The following is a 14,933-nucleotide window of genomic DNA, read 5'->3' on the forward strand; positions in this document are numbered from 1 at the left end:
TCTTACAGCTAAAAGCCTGGCTCAGGAGCGTGGCTTTGTAGTGTTGAGATCCACGGGGTCTCTCAGAGGGAGGTGTCAGCTCCTCCAGTTCCTCAACACTGTAACAGAGCTTGGCTTATCTCCTAAGACACAGTGTTGTTCCCTCCACAGGTTCCTATTCCACCGTGTGAAGAGCCCAGTGGCAAAAGCTTATTCCCTGTAACTGGTCTGATTTTCCAGGAGAGCACCCCGAGTGCCCGGTCAGCTGGGGTGAGGGTAATCCCTACCCCGCGCCGCCGGCTGCTGTCCGACACACAGGAATCCTCCGCGCCTTGGCTCAGGCTCCGTGACCTTCTGCTTGGGGCACTCAACCCGGGAGAACGAAATGATTCCCTGGATCCGGCCCTAAGAGTTCAGACATTTTAAAATGTTTGTGTTAGTTGGAGCACATTCTCGGTTATTTGTCTGTGTCTGGACCGAAGGTGATCCTTTCGGTGGCCAACAGCAAAGTATGTTCCTTGTTTTGCGAAGCCCGCTGCCTGAGGACGGGCAGACAAGCCAGGCTGAAGGTGGGAGGACAAAACAAACACATTTTGGGGTTTGTTGTCTAAAAATATAACCTAAACATACCGTATAAAGCAAAGAGCAAATATTTATGTAGGAGGGTTTGCTTGAGATAGTAATCCTATTTATTAACCAAGGAAAACAGGACCCTAACTCATCTTTCTTCTAAAAATAATAATTTTTTCTCTGCTATTTCCCCTGGAGCCTTTTGAATCTTTTACACATCAGCCAGCACGACTGGAAATGCAGTTACCTTTTTAAATGCTTGCAGCAAATGTAAAAACTGCACACCAGGAGCAACAGCTGGAGAAGGGAACAGCCCCTTCGGAGCCAAGATTGCTGGAGCCAACCTCCCGATAGCCTGAAATTGTTTCCACACAGAACAGGCACCGATAATGTCAAAAGTGTCATTCTTGAAGCTTGCCAAAAAAGTCTTTTCCACTGACATTTTGGTGCAGTGTCTCCTTTACTTCAGCAAGTTAGCAGAATGCTTTGTTCCTGTACTGGGTCTGGCTGGGATGGAGTTAACCCTCCCTGCAGCAGAGGCTGGTTGTGGTGGAGTTTGGCTGCCTAAAGAGGTAAAAGCACCACAATTCCCCAAATTGGATACCAAATCCTGAAAGATCCACCCAGATGAAGTGTGTAAGCTAGAGCACAGCTCCTACCAAGTGCAAGAAAATGCATTTAATTATCTGCTAACGAGATTTGAGGAATATGATCGGATGGTGCAAGGAAGTCCTGAAGGGCAACAGGCAACAGACACAAGCTGAGCAAGAAAAAGTCTGTTTAAGGAAAATAATATCTTTGGAAAGCAGGTGGTGAAGCATGGGAACTGGGGCTCAGGCAGGCTGGAGAGTCTCTGAGCATCTCAGAGGTGCTCAGGACCAGCCTGGCCGAGGCCCTGGGCAGCCTCACCGAGCTCCTGTCCTAGCTTATCTTGGTTCTGGGATGCTGGCTCCCAACGGCTGTGTTTTGGAAAGGATCAGGGCAGCAGGATACAGAAAGGTGCAGTCAAAACCTGTCTTTGAAGCAGTCTGAATGAAGACTGCAGGCCATCGCTGTCTGCAGGTATGCTGTCTGCTTCGAGCTCTAACGACACATTTATTTTTGCCACGTAATGCATTTGATTTCTGCTAAAAATAAACGATGGGAACAGATTTACATTGCTGTCATTACTTCTGTGGTGCTTTCAGGAAAGGTGACAAGAGTAATTCAGTCTTGTCCTACCCTTCCTATATATTCAGTACGTGCCACGTTTCTCTGCCCCGTTTTCCCCTTTTTTAGGGTTTTCTTTTGGCTTTCCAAATTTTGGGACAGGTTTTATAGGCACCTGCTCTTTTCACGAGGCGCAGCAGCACGATGGCATTTGGGAAACACTGTGTGCAAAGACATTGTTAAAGCCTTAAGCAGTCAAGGGCTATAAAATCAATCGAGGCGTTACCCCGTAGTCCTGAACCAGCTTTCATTATAACTGAACCAAATCTCATCATACAACGATCACTTAAATAGACCCAGGCACAGGTCTGTCTTCCCACAAGCTTTTATCTCCTGATGGAGAATGAGGATGCCTCAGTTGTGCCTCCTTACGTAGCCTTAGGACCTTTCTAATCTCGGGACCTTTACAGTCACTCTTGCAAATACAAAATGATGTAGATGGTTGCTGTTACAGCACACCCTGCCAACCTACTTCCACCCATGTGCTACCGTTAAAAAAGAATGTAAATTATTCATCCCCCATGCCATTTAATGAAGTATTTTATGTGCAACGGTGTCAGACACCATTAACTTGCTTTTTACTCTAAAGTGGGCTGCAAAGAGAGGGATGATGGTGTACTTTTTCAGGTAAATAAATGTCACAAAAGTCGCCCAGAACACCGATAAACAGTCATTTTAGTATTTTGTGCTTTCAGATACCACTGTGGAAGACCTGTATATTCAAGGGTGGCATTATACCCTCCCAGCTGGTTTTCATATATAGGGTCACTGAGAAGAACTTTTTAATATAAGTAGGCATCTTGAGTCTTTTGGGTAATACACACAGAGATTTTCCTGTTTCCTCTCCTCATTTCTGTCTACATCTGTGAGCAACCTACCAAAGCTGGATAAAGGTGCAAATATAGTCAGAATTAAGGTTTATTTACAGCTGTTAAAGGAATGCTTGTTGCAATGTCTCACAGGTAGCTGCACATCTGCTGCCAGCACTGCACGGCTCAGCAGAGCCCTACAATTGGAGAGGCATGAGGGCACGAGGGCACAGGCACCTCTAAACAGAGCAAATCGAAACATTGCTGAATTTATGGTTTTGTTTTCAGAAATGCATGCAAAGAATCCAGGCTGGCTCAAAGCATCTGTTGCCCTGGAGATGTGGAAGGGGGACAGGACTGTACCTAACAAGGAGGGAGCTGCTTGTAGGGCACGATGGGCGCTGCTCCTTTGGGCAAGGGCTGCTGCTGCCCTCGGGCTGTTCCTCGCTGGCAGCAGCTGCCCAAACCCCACGTTCCCAGAAATGGGGCTGGTGGCAGTGGAAAAACAGGGCGCAAACGAGCAGCAGAAACCCCCAGTGCTGCAGCATGGGCTTCAGTCGCCTCCTGCAGCGTTAACAGGCTTCATAAAACACGAAGGCACCTCTGGAGCGTTTCAAGGGGGGACAAGAGAGCACATTTCGTTATTTTGAAGTTATTCGGGCTCAGAAACCAGCACGCCACACGGCAGCTTTGAACAACGCCCCTGCAAGCGGCTTTATTAACGGCTGGCAACGACGGGGCTCTGCCTCCCGACCCGGGAGGAAGCCACCATGCCTCTCCCTGCAGACACAGCGAGGAGAAGAAGAAAAAAGCTCTGGAAAGAGCCAGGGACAGCGGCAGGGGCAGCCGCACGGGCACCGCCAAAGGAATCGCCTCAGCCATGCCCCCCCACCCCCGCCATCTCCCCCTCCCTCATGGGGGGGGGGGGGGGGAGGGGGCAGTGGGCGTGGCTTCGCCGCCTTCCCGCCTTCGCGCCCCTGCGCGCGCACGCAACGTCCCCTCCCCCTCCCTCCACCCGCGCGCCTCAGCGGCCGCCGAGCCTCCGCGTCACGTGCCCCTCCTTGCCCTCCCCGGCAGCCAATGGGCGGGCGCGCCGCGGGCCGCGGAGCCTATATAAGGCGGCGTTGCGCGCGGCGGCCCCAGCAGTGAGGCGGCGGCGGCGGCGTGAGTGGGTGTGCGAGCGGGGCGGTGCCTGCGGCGGCTTCCCGGCTGCAGCCGTCCGGGCAGGAGCCAGGTGAGCCAGCTCTGGGGCGGCGCGGAGAGGGGCGGGAAGGGCCGGGAGGAGGCATGGAGGGCGGCTGTGTTAACCTAAGGGGGTAGCGGCGGCCGGCGGGGCGGGCCAGGCCTTGCCCTGCCCTGCCCCGGGGGAGCGGGCGGCGGCGGCTCGGTGTGTGCGCGGAGCGGCTGCGTGTGTGCTGTGCCTCCCTCCCGGCGCCCCCCCGGGCGCTCCGTCTTCTCTAACGTCCTCTCCGCCTTTGCTTCTTCGCCCTCTTTTTTTCCTACCCCCTTTTCCCTTCCCTTCCCTCCCCCCACCCCGCCCCGGGCTTCTGCTTTGTGGATGTTGGCGGCTTCTTGTTGTGACAGGAGAATGTGTGTGTGCCCCGGGCCCAGGCGGATCGGTATGTATCTCGCACCGGTGTTTGGGGAGGGGTTTGGGGGTCCCCAGGGCCGAGCCTGCCTCGTTCCTTCTCCCCTCTTCTCCAGCAGCCTGCTGCCTTCGTGTCAAGTGTCTGACAGTGCTGTTCAGGAGGTGTTTTGGAGGAGCAGCATCAAGTGGCCTTTGTAGGACAGTTGTAGTAAGCCCTCGTTAAAGGAAGGGGTGATATACTTCTGTTTAATCAGAATAGTACTACAAAATCCATAAACTGGCCATCTGGCTCATTGTTTGCCATGTTTGTGGCCTGAGAAGTAGTGTTTGTACCCTGTTCTCAGCCTGAAGAGGCTTTAAAATCTATCCTGATACCAATCAGCTGACAAATCCCGCTTGGATAGTAAAATTTCTTCTTAATGCCTTTTCCTTTTGTCCTATCATCTTCATTAACTCAAGGCCTTAAAGTACTTCAGGGCTAGCTGCAGTGTGCTTTTATTTTGGGCATCCATGTTGCAGGGTTAAATGGGAGAGACTTGGAATGGTTTCAGTTGATGTTGGTAGACTTGGAATTTCTTTGACTTGATCAGCTGGGTCTAAAATCAGGCACACAAAGCAGACTCGGAAAAGCTGGCAGGGATTCATTGTGAGAGATACAGGCAGTGGAAAATTGGAGGCTATTTTCTTCATGCATCTTCACAGGTTTCATTAAACATTTGCTAAACTAAGGATAAAAAATAAGCAAAATAACTTCTAGTGGCACTGCAGGGCCACTATATCAGCAGTATGCTTGTAATTTTGCTTCATCATGGGTTGACAGCAAAGCTATTGGAACAGCTGTAAACCACGCATGGGTCAGCACTGAACTCAAGCATGTAGCAGCCAGAGGAGCTCCCCTCAGTAGGGGTCTAGCAGACCAGCGTGAGATCTGAGGTGCTGCTGCAGACCTGACACATCTGTAGAATGCTGAGGATCCCATTCTGTAATCAAAGTTGTGGCTTTCAAATGTCATGTGAAGAAATGCACATAACTGTTACCAAAATAGCTCCTGTATAATTAGAAGGCAGTAATAGACTTTAAAATCTATATTTGGAGTTGCAGTTCACTTGTGTCATACTGTGTGCATGTGAAGTCTGGGCTGGAGAAAGACATTTTCTGGGAAGCCAGTGGCTAGCATAAATTTATTATGTGCCTGGGAGTTCAAGCCAGTGCACTGCTGCTGAGTATATGGGCAGCTGGCCGGGGTCCACAGGACTATGACCGAAGCTCTCCCTGGTAGCTGAACCACAGCAAATTGGCCTCTTCAGGCATCATAGCTGTCAGGAGGAGGCCTGGCAGAGGTCAGTGGACAAAAAAATCTTTGTGAATACAAGTTTGGATTGACGGGCGCTTCTTCAGGGAACGAAAGTACAATGTGAGAACGCCAGTGGAATGGTAAAACACAAATTCTACTTTTCTCAGTCACAAAATATGTAAAATGCTGAAAGCAACGGGGTCTACTCCTAAGAAGAGGCAGGCTTGCAGAGCATTGCTTGCTTCCTTGCCTTCCAACACAGAACGGGGTGTGTTCATGTGCTTATTCTAGATACTTCTTCGCTGATAGACTGCCACGGAATTCTGATCAATGGGAAGCAGAGAATAGGTGAGAGACGAGTGCCTAACAACAATACCTAGGGCTGCGGAAGCCTTGTACAAGAACTCTAATATTCTTTTTAGAAGAAGCAGTTACGCTGAAGCTTAATCATAAAGAAACTTGATCATAAAAGATGGAAGGAGAAAAATGAATTGCCATTAACTGTGCACACTTTGCATAAAAAAAAAAAATGCAATTCTGCTCTCTTCCCACTGCATTTTTTTCAAGTTTCACACTAAAACACTACCTGAAAATGAAGCATAATGAGTAAGAGGTTTAAGAGGTGCTTGTGCTAGTGTTGTGAATGAGTGTGGTGATGGGGACAAGTAAAGTGATGTTCGAGTAAGTTTTTTCCAGAGGAATGAAAAATTATTAGGGAGACTTACGCATGGCAAAGCATTAGTGTTTTTCTTGGGCACTAAATTTAGTTATTTTACTGTAGCACTGATCTAGCTTTGGGTTAGTGTGGCGCTGTTCTAGTGGTGGAAGAAAACCCAGGTTGTATGTAATCTTTCAACTAACTAGCTTTTTTTTTTTTTTTTGGAATTTATAATCCTAAAACTGAGGTAGATCAGCTGTTAGTAGCAGATGTACATTTTCTACCACTTATATTTTTATCTGATGAACTAGAAATCTATTGCCTAGACTCCTGTGGCTGCTTTGTATATATAGACACCGTGATGTCACAAGTGTGACAGTTTTGCATGTGAAAGGGGGGAGAAGGAACAAACCTTGCTATTGGCTTCTGTTTGCCTAAAATAGGTCTGCTGTCTGCTGCTTGCTTTTTATCATCTAAAGCATCTTCATCTTAGTGCTGGTTGTCTGTCATCTCGATGCTGTTCCTCGAAGCTCACTGTTACGTGTTATCTCTTCAGTCTCACAAAGACTGCATCTTCCTGTGCCGCATCCGGCTCTGCCGAGCTGGAATCTCAGCATCAGCAGGAAACCAAACCTCCATAGAAGCCTCGTGGAGCATGGCACTGCTCTGTTGCATTGCTGCGTGCTAATTGTTGCCTGAAATCTTATATGGAGCTGCATTGTCTGTCTGGATCGCTGTCACTTCCTTACTACTGTCTGAGTGGGTGTAAGAGCTACTGCCTCTATGCTGAGCTTCTGAGTATGGTACAGCTTCTGTTGTTATAGCCCAGCACTGTATAAACAAGCACTTCTTCCTCTTCTGTTTATTTCATGTTATAAGCAACTTTGTTTAGGGGCTGTAAAAGTCTTAACACAGTCTTCTGGGGGAAAAAATCTGTTAGCTGTCCCCCTAAGCACAGTTGTTTTCTTGTATTTCAGCAATTCCAGTCCGAAGCTCCAGGCTGCCATTGCTGTCTGATGCCATGCCAGCACCAACTCATCTGTTCCCATTGATTCGTAGCTGTGAGATTAGCAGAATATGCAGTACTGCTTGTTACTGCCACCATAAACATCTGTGTTGCTTTTCCTCTCATTTTGCTCACGGTCACTTCAGATATGCACCTCAGAAGAGATTTGCAGCACTTTATAGGCCAAAGGAGAACTTTAATCATTTTATTCACGCGAGGGATTACGCTTCTACACCACAGAGATTTTACCTCACTCCTCCACAGGTCAACAGCATCCTGAAGGCAAACGAATACAGTTTTAAAGTCCCAGAGTTTGATGGCAAGAATGTGAGCTCTGTCCTTGGCTTTGATAGCAACCAGTTGCCTGCTAACGCTCCAATCGAAGACCGGAGAAGCGCTGCCACTTGCTTACAGACACGAGGGATGCTTCTGGGTGTGTTTGATGGCCACGCAGGCTGTGCTTGTGCTCAAGCTGTCAGTGAGAGACTGTTCTACTACATCGCTGTCTCGTTGTTACCTCATGAGACTTTACTTGAAATAGAAAATGCTGTGGAAAGCGGTAGAGCTCTCTTGCCTATTCTGCAGTGGCACAAGCATCCCAATGATTACTTTAGCAAAGAAGCTTCCAAGCTTTACTTCAATAGTCTGAGGACTTACTGGCAGGAGCTGATTGATCTCAATAGCGGAGAGACTACGGATGTGAAAGAAGCTTTAATTAATGCTTTTAAGAGGCTTGATAATGATATTTCTCTGGAAGCTCAAGTAGGAGATCCAAATTCTTTCCTCAACTACCTAGTACTGCGAGTAGCGTTCTCTGGTGCAACTGCCTGTGTGGCCCACGTAGATGGTGTTGACTTGCATGTGGCAAACACAGGTGACAGCAGGGCCATGCTCGGGGTTCAGGAAGAAGACGGCTCTTGGTCCGCAGTCAATCTCTCCTACGACCACAACGCACAAAACGAACGGGAAGTGGAACGTGTGAAAACAGAGCATCCCAAATCTGAAGAGAAGAGTCTGGTGAAACAAGACCGCCTCTTGGGCCTGCTGATGCCTTTCAGAGCTTTTGGTGATGTGAAGTTTAAGTGGAGTATTGAACTACAGAAGAGAGTGGTTGAGTCGGGCCCGGATCAGCTGAATGACAATGAATACACCAAGTTTATTCCTCCCAATTATCACACTCCCCCTTACCTCACCGCTGAGCCAGAGGTCATCCATCACAAATTAAGGCCGCAGGATAAGTTCCTGGTTTTGGCTACAGACGGGCTGTGGGAGACTATGCACAGGCAAGATGTGGCTAGAATCGTAGGGGAGTACCTCACTGGGGTTCACCACCAGCAGCCGATAGCTGTTGGCGGTTATAAGGTAACTCTGGGGCAGATGCACGGTCTCCTCACAGAAAGAAGAGCGAGGATCTCTTCAGTATTCGAAGACCAGAACGCGGCGACTCACCTGATCCGTCACGCAGTGGGCAATAACGAGTTTGGCACTGTGGATCACGAGCGGCTGTCCAAGATGCTCAGTCTTCCAGAAGAGCTGGCTCGCATGTATAGAGATGACATTACCATTATCGTGGTGCAGTTCAACTCGCATGTTATAGGTGCATGTCAAAATGAAGAACTGTGAATTTGCACGTAGGGAACTGGTTACCAAAGCTGTAACGATGGCCAGTATGAGCAGCAGATGGAAAAACAGACAAATTCAATAAGTGAGCAAACTGGTTGCTTGCTAGATTCAACATAATCCATTGTTCCTGCCTTCCCACAGAGCTCTAGATAGAGGGGGAGTGCTCTTGACCTTAAGTCACTTGAAGAGGAAGTCACAGTTTGGGAAAAGAGGTTTTTGTAATAACTTTGCACTATTGATTTCATGAATGCTGCTAGAACAATGTCTTGAATTTGGCAGAGCTGCATGAGGGAGGGAAGGGAGGATTAAGAATTAACTACCAAACATCTGGCTGTTCAAGAAACGAAGCCTGTTAACATCTGTAAATATCACTGTCTTAAAAGATGAGTAATGAGGAATGTTGTTGAATTCTTACAGGGCTAATTCTTGCGGAGAAGGTGCGGTTGGTTATTTGTGAATATATTGACAACCTTTTCCTCTAAGTAGGAGGATGACTTTAACCGAGTAGGTCTTCAATGTAACAAAATTATCTCACTCATATAGACAATGTCATTTGCTTAAGGATATTTGTCTAAGTGTTGACTTTCAATGCAGGTCTAAGCCATAATCAATACTTGAGATTCTGTTCTGGTTTAATCATATCTTTATACGCAGTGACTTCTAAATGTCTGTGCATCAATAGCTTCTTGGCTTGTGGGTTTCTGCACAACTTGTAGGGCAATAATACATTACAACATGCAGTTAAGGTATCAAATAACTTCGTGGAGGACTTCTGCATGAAGAAACTTGCAGACTCCTCAGAAAGAGTCTGTATTGCTAGTCAAGACTGTGTTGGCTTTCCTAAAGGTCATGTCCTTCATGTACTCCACCCTGTCTGGTGTTACTTATCTGGTAAGATAAACCTTCACCTGAAAAGATCAGGAAATCATTACTAACCTCATTGTGGCTTTGTAATTTGCACTCGTTTTTACTTTGGCTGTTTCAAGTGGTCACATAATGAATGTCTTGCACTTGAATACATATTAGTAAGAATGTCAGATTTAAAAAACTACAAATTACAAAAAATGAAGTATGGCTTGTACATAGGGTTTTAGTTGGGAAGCTAACTGGCATGCACGTGTATGTTTAGTGGCTTTTTTTCTAGCAGCTTTATTAGCAGCTCTGGTTCTCTGGACAGCTGGTGTATGCATGTTCTTACAGTCCAGAATGTTACCACATGGCAGTCTCCTAAATGGGTCTGTTTGGCTTGTAGGGGTTGAGTTTGAACTTAACAAGTAGTGTCCTGGACTAAACTTGGGTGCCTCGAGTTGTTGGGCTCTAACTGTAAAAAGGAGGGACTGACAACTAACTAAAAGGTCGTCATTGCATCTGTTTGAGATATGTCACATTGTACAGATTCCTCTTAAGCTGCCCTTAATTTAAAAACTGAGATGCTGGCTAAAATGCCAGTCCTTGGTGACTGGGAGAACACTTGTAACTTGAGTCATGTGTTCTAGAGAAACTCTAGATCAATCATAGGTCAGCATACTTCATTTCACAGAGGTGTTTCAGCTAAAATAACTTCCTTAAGCCTTCATTGCCAATACGAAAAGAAAACACAAACACTTAGGAAAAAAAAAAAGCCCAGCTTAGTTTGGTTAGTTGAGTAATGTGGCACTTTCCACTAAATGCAAATATTTCCAGCTAAGCTTACTGTTACATAGGGTACACTTAGCTTGAACAAGGAACCTGTGCTATAGTAAACATTGGCTCCTCGGACTCACGAGTGCTGGGTGTACTTAGTGGCCTGCAGCTTTAATCTGCCTTCCCTTTACCCAGCCTGAAAATACCAGGATCAACTTTGCTGGAAGGTTAATGCTATCTTCAGTTTGCATCCAAGATGTGAACAGCCCTTCTTTATTCGAAGGGAAAAGGGGAACTCTAAAATGCTTAGACAAGTACTGGCTGTTGACATTGCTTCTGTATGTTGTGTTTTGGTGCCTGTCTTTAGCTAGGTCAGTAGACTTCATGTTCTATCATTCAAATGCAGTATGTATCTAAGCTGTTACAGTATTTAACTTTCTTACTTTTTTTTTTTTTTTACTGTTAAAGCTCTATTACATGTATTGATGTATTTAACCTATGATTCTTGATATGGATTTGGTACAAGTCATGGCTAGAAGAAATGAATATTGGTCCCATGTACACAACTTTTGAGGAGAAGCTGCTTTTTGTAGAAAAGACGCATATGTATGGGGTCAGACAAAATAGTATTTATGTCTTGCTTGGAGACTTGCTCAGTATGTATGCAGTGAACAGAAACAGCGGAACTGCCTGCTGAACAGGTGATCTGAACAAATGTCTTTTAATAGAATAAATAAAATGATCAATTATGCAGAAATCCTTGTGTATTGGCTTGATACAGAATGCAGCAGTGGCTCTGCCAGGGGTGGAGCTCATGGAGCTCTCTTCATTTCAAGCGTGTTCTGTTGTGCAGTCACAGTTATGAATAGACCAGATGGCTCAACAATGCAAAGCATAAATGGAAACAGGCTGGGAACTGGGCTTCAAAGCTTCCAAATGCCACGGAGGCTTGAACCCTACATCAGGTGTGCTGCTGCTGCCGCCTGCTGGCAGTAGAGCTTAAAAAGAGCCTAAATCCTCTCTGTTGGTACCTCCTGAGCGTTCCCCTTCCCTCATTGTTCTCTCGGGAAGGGAGATGGGGGTGCTGGAAATAAAAACAGGCGTTATCAGTGCACAGAAATCCGAGGCAACAACATAAGTTGTGGACTGTGCCCTATACAGAGCAATATTTCATAAGCAAATGATCTATTACACATGCAGATCAAAATGACTTGATGGTGAGCTAAAAAGGAGCAGCTCGTGCACCACAGGCTGAGAATGTGCTCTGTTGGGTTGCTCACCAAGCCTGTTGCACTGCAGGGAGCATTGCTATGCTCTATGGGAGGAGGGTGCAGCGATTGCTTGTTACACAAATACGTGTTTCACAGCTGCAAGTAGATGGCTTAACCCAGAAGGATGGCTCCTAAGCCTTCAAATTCATCTTTAAGCCAATATCTTTAAATGGTTCTAGGTGAATATGCCAACAGAACTGTTTTGCAGTAACAATCCTAGATAAGGGGGGAGTGGCAAATCTTCCTGTGATCTGCTTTCATTTTAAGGATTTAATTCCATTCCCTTGTGTTTAAAAAAAAATGGTATGTGTTATAAAATTCTGCCAAAAGCAAGTATAACGTGTTACAGCTGTTACTGTGAGAGCTTCCACATTCTCATTTTGCCTTTTGTATGCAAGACTTGAGTTCAGAATTCATTTTGTTTTTCCATTTCCTTACCATAGGGCAGAGTTCTGCGTGTCATGCTCCTAAAATGTGACGCATGCTGTAAGAGCATAGTCTCATCGTGATGTGCTGTTTATAGCTGGACTCTTAGACTTGGGTTCCTGTACTTTGAACCGTTCTGGAGCAAAAGGATGTCTGGTAACTGCTTCCAGCGAGTGTGCTACAAAACAGTTAGGCTGCTCTGGGGGAAGGCATATCTGTAATGAGATTACCTGGCATTGATGGACAATTCAGGTTTTCAGTCCTGCCCATCTGTGATATCCCAGGCTCCCTGATGCAGATAGTGTCTGTTTTCATGGCTTACAGTAACTCCCTGCCACCTGATGTGCACCGGTGACCTTTATCAGTGTGGCTGCTCAACAGGCAGCAGTGCTGCTGCATGGCAGTCCAAGAACGGTACCTGCACGAGGCGTTTGGGCATGCCAGGGGGATAGTTCTTGTAGTTAATAGTTTTCTTCCTATGCAGGAAGCTCCTCGTTGCTGTTCAGTAACATGTAAATAGAAACAATCTGTGGAGATGGAGTATCTAGTCAAAATGTCCTGTCTTTAATTTGGGGAAGCTGCGAATGAAGCCCATCCTGGGGGTGGGATGAGAAGGAGCTTTCTTGCAGCCTGCCAGCTGGCACGCTGCAGGTTGATGTAGTTACCCTACTGTACGGAACAACGAAGAAGTTAAGCTAAACTTATTGAAATGAGCCCAAAGTGATGGTTTGCAGAGATCTGCATCCTCCTGAGAGGTGCTTCAAGTGTGATAGTGCTTTGGTAGATGCTTTATTCTGTTATGTTCAGAGGCTTAAGTGTAGAAGCTGATGAGATACTTCATTGCTGTGTATCGGTTCCTGTCTTAATACAAAGAAGCTTTAAACAAAGCAGGCTTCAGAATGAATGCATTCATGCCTCAAAATGGTGGTTTAGCTGTTTTGTCCTTTCTTCTCTGTTTTAATTTGAAAGCCTGCCTTTGCCAAATGGTTTCACTTCCAGAATTTTGCCATTTACTCAGCAGTGAATACAGAAAGTCGTTCCAGTGATATAACTGTCTACCCTTAGGTGTTCTTTGTGTAGGAAAAAGGCTCGCTGATGCCTTCTGGATTAAATTATTCATTTAACAGCTACAGCATATTTAATTGTTCTGCAAACAAGTAGATGTCCCTTCATCGGGAGCATTATTAACTAAATTCAAGCTCATTATCACTATTTCTCAGTTGTATTAACTCGATTTACCGAATCTTGATTAGGGGGTTATTTCTTTTAGATGAATCTCATAACATACCCTGTTAATTAGTCAGTAGTTCAGAGATAAATGTTATACCTGTGCAGTGAAGTTCTTTTTTTTTTTTTTTTTCCTATCCTAGCCAGCTGGTATTAAACACTGATGACTGATTTTAATTCTTGTCTTATGAAAGCCAAGTCTGGACCTAATCCCAAGCTGCCTGTATCATGTGAAGTATGTTCCTGGTGGAGGGGAGAGAAAATAGACTAAATTTTGTAAGTACCGCATCCTTTAAACACACAGTCCAGTCTGAATTCTGATCCTTTGAACCCACATCAACTGTGCTTGAACAAAGGAAGAATCAGAAGAACTGAACTCAGTCACTTGGCAGATTTCAGTAATAATAAATTGTCCCCCATGTTAATGCCCTGATAAATCCAGGGTCATATTTGTGATGCAGTAGATTAACCTGTCCTCTTTGCTTTTCCTTCTGCTTGTGTCTTCTGTCTTACTTCTGTCCCTATGTATGTGTTATTTAAACGATAGATGGCAGGGTAATGGGCAGGGATAACCTTCATAATTGGATCACAAATGGAACTTGAGTTGGCAGCAGCACTGCATTGTGAATACAAAAGCAATCTGAGATGAATAAATGCTCATCTGTTTGCTGTGCTGCAAGGCCGTGGTGTTAGAAACCTTGTCTCGTGTGCTAACGTCAGCGTGCAAGTCTTCTGGAAAAACTGCATTTATTGCAAGTGACTCACCTAATCGCTTGTGAAACTTTCTCAGATTACATAAAATGCACCATAAGGAAGTTCAGGCACTGGACTGATAATGGCAAACTACTTTCTGGTGGCAATTACCAGGAAATTAGGGTTTTTGGATGTGAACTAATAAAAGGAGTAGACTAAAAAGTGACTCCAAAAAATAAATCAGGCCCTTTCAGCAACAATGTGGAGGATGGCCTTAGACTTCTGATTGTTTTGAGATGGTTCTGCCTTTATCCTTTCATCTCACTGGGCAGGGAAAAAAAAGATTGAAAACCAGCTGGGTGTGTATCTGTTCCTGTCTGAATCAGCTAACTGGCTTTACAGATTGCAGGTGGTGTTGTGACTGGCTGTTTGATGTCATGGTGGGTCTTTCTTTCTGACCTGGAAAATGGTCCTTGACTTCTCATTCTAAATTTCTTAACTAGTAAGTTCTGCTTGATAGAACTTGCCAAACTATTTATGTGGCATCATGATCAAACAGTCCATTTTTAATATCCTGTATCTGTGCTTAAGGGTAGCATTTGTTAGTGCCTCACATAATCGTGAAGTTAATCCAGTTCAGTCTGCCTGTGTGCGGTGTCACATGCCTTTCGGCTAGCTTTCAGAACAGGAAAAACCCAATGAAAAACAGGGAAATGGTGACGTTAACAGGAAAACACCCCAGGAGCTGACACAACCACGCGTTAAGCCCAGCTCTTTCCAAAAACTCTGAGTTCACAAAATGAGTCAGCCCCCGATGACTTTCATCTGACAGAACTGCTGCAAGCCCATAACCCTTAATTCTGCAGGTGCTCCCTGTTGCCCATCCCTGGTGCTGCCTTGCCATGCTGGTGGCTACCACCTGGACTACTGTTTCCCAAGATTTTATGGATTACGTGC

General features: G+C 45.7%; 1 protein-coding gene across 2 annotated transcripts; it reads left to right on the forward strand.

Moving 5' to 3' along the window:
• Positions 1 to 3,723: 3,723 nt before the first annotated feature.
• PDP1 (pyruvate dehyrogenase phosphatase catalytic subunit 1) lies at positions 3,724 to 11,116 on the forward strand. 2 transcript variants are annotated; one of them, XM_032181469.1, is made up of 3 exons: positions 3,724 to 3,801; positions 4,152 to 4,186; positions 7,085 to 11,116. In XM_032181469.1, exons 2-3 carry the CDS (start codon positions 4,156 to 4,158, stop codon positions 8,734 to 8,736), a joined length of 1,683 nt encoding a protein of 560 aa, XP_032037360.1. In that variant the 5' UTR covers positions 3,724 to 3,801; positions 4,152 to 4,155; the 3' UTR covers positions 8,737 to 11,116. The 2 variants fall into 2 exon arrangements, with proteins under 2 accessions (XP_032037360.1, XP_032037361.1); XM_032181470.1 differs by lacking the exon at positions 4,152 to 4,186.
• The last annotated feature ends 3,817 nt before the right edge of the window (positions 11,117 to 14,933 follow it).

Source organism: Aythya fuligula, chromosome 2 (genome assembly GCF_009819795.1).
Source record: "Aythya fuligula isolate bAytFul2 chromosome 2, bAytFul2.pri, whole genome shotgun sequence".
NCBI lineage: Eukaryota > Metazoa > Chordata > Aves > Anseriformes > Anatidae > Aythya > Aythya fuligula.